Genomic DNA, 8,600 nt, shown 5'->3' with positions numbered 1-8,600 from the left:
CTGTAAATTTGTTGCTTGATTGTGAACATATATTGAGATCATCTCTTTGAACTGAAGGTTTCTTGATGCTGTGTAATTCAGATGAGGTCTGGCTTGTTTAAGCTTTCTGGACTTTAGTTTCAGATATTGCTGCTCATATTTAGTCTGTTCTTTATTTGACTTGGCATTCAGCTGATGGAATTCATTAATTAAACAGATTATGCTACAGCCCCATGGACTTCTAATGGATATGCAAAATAGCCTTGAGGACACGCTTTGGTTTTGTGAATTATGGATTGTGACATATAAGTGTGGAATGAATATAAGCAAATGGATTAAATGCTTTGGAAATGTCTTCCATCTAAAATTTCAATTAATGTTATTATTATTATTTTCATTGCTCTGAATGCATATTTCCAAAGGGAACTGAATAATACACACTTTTATCCTCAAGAAAATTAATTGAGTGATGTTATGAAAATCCTTTCATTGTAGTGTTTGCTTATGGGGGGGAATAAATTAATCTCCCACTTATTTTCCCTTTGTATCTTACATTTTTAGTGTCATAAGTAAAAAATATATGCAATGTTTCATCACTGAGTTTGTATGCAAGATAGGGAATAAATGCTTTTTGGAAGATACTAAAATGATTTCAGAAGACTGCTATGACTTGATAGTATGTTGGGTTAGTTGGCAAATGCTTTAAGGCATTTTCAGAGGTGCTGATGTTAATCGTAAGAAGCTTAGTAACAAATATTTGAATTTTAGGTTCAATATGCACATGTCTTGAAACTGATAGAAAAAATGAGAGGGAAAAGTGTAGGAAAGGCAAGTATTATACAATGAGCTAAAGGGGGCATGGATTTGACTTGGAGGAAGGTCAAAGCATGATCCAGACCAGAATTAGGTGAAGAAGGGTCTCTCCTGAGGGGCCTCTTCTGACTTCTCTGAAGTCTCAGGAGAGCAGTGAAGTAGACTGGATCACTATAGAATTTGTTATAAAAACGTAAAAACTGTAAGACCTTTACAAATAAATGAGCCCCAGCAGTACTAATGCTTTCTTAAGGATCTGTTTTGTAGACTACAATAATCTGTTGTTGTGGCTCTTTCCATTCATTTGCCTTCTAAAAAGGAGACGGTGTAGCCCTTCTATCTAACACTTTTTTGTCTACTTGAACTTTGTAGAAAACACGTTATTTTTGCTTGAAGTCATAAAATATTTTTTTGCATTTTAAGTAAAGAGAAAAAGGAGTTTATTTTGGTACAGTTAGACAGAATCTGGTATAATACGGTTACAAAAAGGTAATGTTCATTTGTCAGAAGCTTGGCATGGTCACGTTTACTCACCAAGTGATGACACACTGAGGATTCTGCAACTCCTTGTGAGCAGTTTGATCCTCTTGGCTTTTGCAAATTCAGTATTTACTAACAAAAATGACATTTGCATAGATAAATGCCATTTGGGAATTAAAAAAAAAACAAAACCCAGAACTATCTCATCTCTTTCCTGAGGCATATAGATCTTCTGCAGAACTCTAGTGCTGTGAGTGGACAGCACTGCCCAGTAACAGAGGTAAGATAAATAAAAAACTCACCCCTCCTTAATACTGTGAAGCATCTGTAATCTGCTGTTATTTTTCTACTTAACTGTTCAGTTTTAGCTTTTAAATAAGTTACTTTTAGTAATTGATCTCAATAATTAAAATATTTCTTCTATTGAAGTTTCTCTTTTAATCACAACCTTGACCATTATATTTTTTTCTGTAGCTTCTTATATGGTAGTGAAGGTACATTATTTATACCACTCTCGAATTTTTATGAACATTTAAATTATTAAATAAACCATAGTTGCATGTAGCCTTGTTCAGGATAATCTATTTCTACCTCTGCTTCTTAAATACTATACTTAATTAGATTAACTTTGCACTTTTTATAGATATGCAGTCTCAAATTTTTAGGTGGTTCAAAAGAATACTCAGTTTAATGATTGAATGCTGTGGTTTGACCATCAGCTGTGTTGAAGAAACAAGGCTTACACTGTACTTCATTTTACAATGTACATTGTAGAAATAAGGCAATAGTTCAGTGATCCAATAGCTTTGATAGGAAAGAATGTTGAAGGAATCTTAGCCTGTTCCTGTCGTGGAATTAATTTTGATCAAAAGCAGACCTATAGTTAATAAATGGAAGGATTGAGTAGGATTTTTACCAAAATTGACCTTGTTGGGTCTGATTTGCAGCTTAGGTCTAAAGGAGGAACAAAACTCTGTTCTAAATCTGATTTCTATTTATGTTTTAATTCTTTAATAGAACCAGTTTCTGCTCACAAGGATCACTAGGGAAGAAAATGTTTCACAAGTAGACAATATAAATCAATAGCAATATTTTCCTGAGTGGTCCTGAGACAAGTAGCCCTGGGAAACAAGGATGATTTTATTTTTGCTCTGAATTAACTGTCAAGTCTAACAATGGTCTTCATGCTGTGATGATGATGATATTATTTTTAAACAAAAACAGTAGCTCAAAGAGCTAACCTTTTACTGAAAGAGACTTCCATGCACTTAAACAGTCTGGGCATCACTTCATTTAAGGGCAGAAAGCCCCACTGTCTCCCATAGCAGTTTCTAAATACTGCCCTTGAAGTCTTGAATTCAGTAAGTCTCTTGGGGGTGGAGTGCAAAAATGTCCTATGACAAAGTCTCTGTGTGACTGTGCAAGAATTGAGGCTTTGCTGTATAGTATGTTTGAACTTAATGTTGAGCTGCATGAGTTGTATTTCATACCTTTGCACATATATAATAGATGCAAAAAATGTATTTTCATGCGTGTTTATGACACAGTATTTTGTGCCGTTATAGCTGAGCTATCCAAAATCTATCGGCAGATTTTCTGAGGTGTCATGTGCATACGCTCACTCTGGTACTATATTTCTCAGTTTGCTGTGCTAATTCAGATCAACCAGCAAGTTAGTGTTTGCTTCTCATAAAAAAACCCCAAACCAACAAACCACTACATTTTTGTATCTAAACTCCTCTAGGAAAAGGGAAATTTTTATTGAAGAATGCCAACTCAGTTGCTGGCAGAAATACACATACAGTTCAAATAGTTGCACAGTATAATTTATTTCCACCTACACTGGTTACAATGTAGCAATAAAGAGATGACATTTTGCCATTAAAGCTTTTTAAGACCTTTACAAATAAGATATTTAAATGTTGAATAAGGATTTAAATGTTGATCTATTTTAATGCTAGGACATGAAAACTACACTACTAGATCTGTTATCCCATATATATACACACACACACACACACACACATATATACACACACACACACACATATATACACACACACACACATATATATATACACACACACATATATATATACACACACACACATATATATACACACACACACATATATATACACACACACACATATATATACACACACACACACATATATATATACATACATATATATATATCTGTGATAAATACATTATCCCAGTGTTTAGTGTGTAAATGACAAAAAGACAAGCTGCATTCATTATTTGAGGGGAAAGAAGCATATCCTCAGTTTTGTTATAGATAAAATTTATTTTAATTTACAAAAATAAAATAGTCAAAAGGCAAATTAAAAGACATTAAAATGGGAAATAAATGTTCAAAATTAGGAAATAGTATGACTGTTACTAGTGGTGTTAGGTGAAAAGCCATTCCATGTTATGACAAAATTTGAAATATTTATTATATTAATACATTTCCCAAATTTAGTAGCTTACCATTGTAATGCCCAGCAAATTACAGAAGAATATATCTTTAGCTCATTTTTATTTTCTGGTTACTTTTATGGAAATAATATTTTAAGGATATTTCAGTCTTTTCAACTGGACAGCTGAGTAATTTTCTTTGCTTCCTGCTCAAACAGTCCCAGCAGCCTTAGCTGTGTTGCCTAGATACTCCATCTCCTGCAGCATCTGTAAATTGGCCAATTCAACAGGAGGATTCATAATCTAAATAAAAGAGAAATCTTGGGGTGGGGAGTGGGAATCATTTGTTAGCTGGTAGCCTGAGCGGTGCTGTAAATTTTGCTGTTGAGAAAAATAATTTTTTATTTGCTTAGCTGTATGTGGTTAATTGGGAGAATTGCTGGCATGTTCAGAATTCAGTACGTATTAGCATTACATTCAGGACAGAGTTATATTGTAGCCCGAGATGTCTGTCCCCTTCAGGCAAAATGGTTCTTATTTCTTATTGTTTGACTTTTATGTTTTTCTTCCCCTGGAATATATTTAACAAGTAGTAAGCTTTGAATTCCTATTCAGAAGTACATCTAACAGTCATATTTCATAATGCACTTCTGCAAGCATGTGCTTAACTTGTGCTCACTTTAAAAATAATGTAATCCGAAGTTAAGTAACTCGCATCTACATATGTACAAGAAGAGCTACGTCAATACATGTGAATAGAATTTTAACCAATTATACATTTTATTATTTTATCTTGGATATTAGTTTATCTTGCCTGCCATTTTTTAGATTTTGCAAAGCACTGATGAATACTTTCTCACACATGATTGCAGACAGTTTCATCAGTACAGGTTTGATTTCATTAGAATTCAGGTTTTTCTAAGCAAAGCAGAAAGAAGCAGAATGGTTAGTGCAGTTTTTTTAGTTTTCTTCCACATATATTTGCAGAACATGCTAATCAAGTAAACAAGGTTTAAGGAAAATTATGATTGTTTATTCACATTTAGAGGTTTTTTTAAAGTGCAAAGTTTAGAAAATTGGTAGTTCAGCCTGCTACATCTGTAATAGGCTTATAAAGCTATTTGCTAATGGGCTTAATTTCATTTTCTCAATTCTTCCATTTTTAGATTGCCCTGCTGGGCTGTGAAAATAGTGAAATGTACAGAAAGTTCTGTTTTAAATTCACATCTGGAGCTGGATTAATGTGTGTTTAGCACAACAGGAAGGCTCCACTGCTTTAGAAAGGAACAAAACCTTGTGTGTACCCCTGCTTCTCAAATACTAATCTTCATTTGCTTTGTTAAAATTAAAATAATGAAGAAGCTGTGGATTTAGAATGTGACAAATTGGCTTTTCTTTTCAATTTGAAGTACAAGTGAAAAAAATTCTTTTGATATTTTTATCTCATTTTGAATTTTTTCTTACTGGCAGTTGTACCATAATTTATTGTAACATTTTCCTCCCAAGATTTATTTTTTTTCCTAAAGGTAAATGAAATACTGAAAAATTCAAGTTTTATAAAATGATAAAACTCTGCGTTGACAGAGGCACTGATTCTTATGAGACCTCCTGTCCTCCTGTGTGTGCATGCTGTGAGCATAGCTCTGCAAGAGGTGCTTTCTCATTTAAGAGAATTTCTTCTATGAGCTCTTCTATGTTTAGCATGAATGTCTTTGTCCAAGTAAACTTTGAGTCCAGACATTTATTCATACTTTAATAGTGTTATTGCTCCCTCTTGTGGTTCCTGCAACTCTGGAAGTTTTTTTTAGACCTGAGGTTTTTGTATCAAAACAGTTTATCATTCTAGCAGGGTGTAAATGTGAACAATGAACACAAAACTCAGACTTCTGGAAAAGTTCTATGACCAAAGTTATCTTCCTTATTATATATAATTTTTTTGTGAGCAACATAAACATATTTACCATATTCAGGCTGAAAGTCCTATTGCATTGAGAACCATATGGGGCAGAGTTGATCTGCCAAACAGTTTGTGATTTAGTTCTGTACAAAATTAGAGAGGTGACTGTGTGACATTTGTTGAATGTTGACATTTCACAAAGAAATCCCTACTTATAAAATTTATTCCTATTCAGTTGTAGAACTGTGATGATAGATTTCTTAAAAAAAAAAAAAAAAAAGATTTAAACCCCTTTTGATTACACTGTTTGTGGACTTTTTTGTGTATGTAGTTTTCAGCACAACAATACAACAGTGAACTGAGTCTGTAGTGTATTGGAAATTTGCAGAACAATTTAGGAGATCTAAGCATTCTTTCACTGACTATTTCAGTGAGTTAATGTAGACTTTTTGTGTGTGTCTTTTTTCCAGTTGTATTAATTACTTGCATTGTAATTAATCTTATCTGTTTAAGTGTCCAGCAGTGTTGGACTCTTTCTTCCCAGGTAACAGTACAATACCAAAAAAAATGGCATCCAATTTTAATGGGGCCACTGGATACTACTTTTCGGGTGCCACTTAATTGAGGCTGCATGTGCTGTTGATATGAAGCCTGAAGTAATTAGAAATAAAGGCTGAGATTTTAGTCAGCATTGTACTTTACAAAACTTGAAAATTCCTTCAAGATCATCTACCTAAAATACTATTTATTTGAACCCCTTTAGATCCTTAGTGCTTTTGACTGTGGTGTTAAAGTGCAGTGGTACTTTAGAAACTAGAGAGAGTATTCTTTTGGTAAGGATTTTTTTTTTTTTTTTTTTTTTTTAAATTTACAACACTATTAATGATTGCATTAAAAAAAAGACAAAAAAACTTTACTTACTGAAAGATATAATAATTTTAACATAACAAGACATGGGTTTTCCTGTAGCTCTTTGGTGGTTAGTAAGTAGTTAGATTTTTCTTGCATACTTGCGAAAATTGTAAGAGCAGATGTTGTCTCAGTGGGAAATAACCTCACACCATGAAATTTCTGAGCTGACATACTTAGAATACTTGACTGTCTTTAACTGTTTTCCCATATGCTTTTGTAAGTTTTCACATTTTGGTTTACCTTTCTAGGAAACCTTCTCATCCTCAGCTTGAAGCTTTCATGAAGCATATGTCCAAAGGGTCTGCAGCCCAAATGGATGGTTCCCTAAGCAGCCTGCCTCGCTACCCTAGTCATTCTTTGTGCGAAATGGGAGAGCTTACACAGACAGGTAAACTTCTGTAGTGGCTTTATCTTTTCTTCTGCTCTGTTAAATACAGTCTGCATGAAAGAGATATTCTATTTTTCTTTATATTGAAATAAACACTTTTTTATGGGAAACTTGTGATATTGGTTATAGCCTAGGTTATGCTGTGATATGAATAAAATATTGCACTCTACTGTAAAAGTGGTAACAGTTCTAGAAACCACGCTTGCCAGTTCTGTTAGAGATTGATCACGCCTGGCATCTCTTTTAAGTTTATTTATAACAAGTTAGAGCACCTTTTCTTGATCCTGAGGGGAAACCTGGTACTCTATCAGTGATTGGTTTGTAACTAAGAACGGCCCTGGAACTGAAGAACACTTAGTTGATAGTTTTTACCTGTGATGTAACTGCAGTGTCCCCTGCAAGAGATTCAGATGTAACAGACACATTTGATGCTTATATTATGGAAGTAGAAAAACTGTATACATCTGGTGCTTTTTTTCCTTCCCTTCCCTCCCTCCCTAAGCTTTGTAATGAAGTTCCAAGAGCATGCTTTCTGGCATATTTATGTATGTATATTTTCACCACAGGAAAATGAAGTTTATTTTCTTATTCCATCTGTCAGTTCTGATGAACTAGATATTGGAAGAAAAGATGGATATATCAGCAACTAAATTCCAAACAACTTTTTTAAAAGATGAAGTTTTGGGACTCCATCAGTACTACTACTGAGAGAAAGGCTGCTGAGCTTCTGCTAGTGAACATAATGTTTAGTCTATGGGTACTGAAAGGGTAGGAGAGATGGGAGGTAGCTGTAAGTGTTGCAGTCAGGGATTTGACTGTGTAGAAGAAAGTATCTAGAGAGCTGGGAGTATTGTGGTGCTGGGGGCATTGGGAATATTAGAGAGACAAAGGGTTTGGGATTGGAGAGGGAAAGCAGAGGGAGTGCTGGATCAGAGCAGTTATAAAAGGGCCATTTGGAAAAGATCTGGGACTGCTGTCAGCAGGCAATAGAAAAAAATGAGGGGAACAAAAGAAGACAGAAGTACAGAAACAAGTTGCCAGTTTGTAAGAAACAGATTTTCACAGATTCCACAGCTCTTGAAATTGTTTGTATTCTCCACCCAGAATAGTCAGCTGAACTGGTATGAACTGAAGTCTGTGTTTGTTTGCTGCACTTATTTTTCCACATACATTCATATCAGTGCATCAAAACAGAAAATACAGAAGTGCTTTCTCACGAGCATGTGGAAACATGTTGCACAACTGAGTAGAAACGCCATTGTGAAAAGGGTTAGTCACGGGTGTATTTTTTGCTTCAACATTCATTAATTTAATTTGAACATTCACTTTAATAATACTTTCCTGTTCTTCTGTGTTTTTTCAAATTTTAACATTGATCAATTCAATTTTATTCCCGTACCTTGCTTTTAACTGTGTTGCTCTTTTTATCATACCTACAAATGACTGAAAAAGCATATCACAGTGGATCTGGGTAGTCAGTGGGTTTGGAGACTGACCAGAGAGAATTAAAAGACTTGGGAAGCATTTTTCTCTTGACAACTGTCTTTCAAATCTCCTGTATTTTTTAGTCCAAAACTTACCTGTCAAATCCTCATATGTTTTGGGATCCCATCAGAAGAAATATTTGTGTAAGGCCAGTATTGAGTCTTGCAAAGTGACATCAGAATCACAGAATGACAGAATGTTAGGTATTGGAAGGGACCTCAA

The 8,600-nt window shown here is 34.3% G+C and overlaps 1 protein-coding gene across 1 annotated transcript in view; it reads left to right on the top strand.

Moving 5' to 3' along the window:
* Window positions 1-6,893, top strand: part of LOC104529907 (2-phosphoxylose phosphatase 1-like) — a gene marked incomplete at its 3' end in the record, with an annotated part of 12,032 nt that extends 5,139 nt beyond the window's left edge. The window contains exon 3 of the mRNA XM_010174348.2: window positions 6,754-6,893. Within this exon, the coding sequence (XP_010172650.2) occupies window positions 6,754-6,893 (140 nt within the window). The remainder of the gene's footprint in view (window positions 1-6,753) is intronic.
* Between the last annotated feature and the right edge of the window lie 1,707 nt (window positions 6,894-8,600).

Source organism: Antrostomus carolinensis, unplaced genomic scaffold (genome assembly GCF_000700745.2).
Source record: "Antrostomus carolinensis isolate BGI_N321 unplaced genomic scaffold, ASM70074v2 scaffold8228, whole genome shotgun sequence".
Lineage (NCBI taxonomy): Eukaryota > Metazoa > Chordata > Aves > Caprimulgiformes > Caprimulgidae > Antrostomus > Antrostomus carolinensis.
This window is presented reverse-complemented; position numbering and strand designations above follow the sequence as displayed.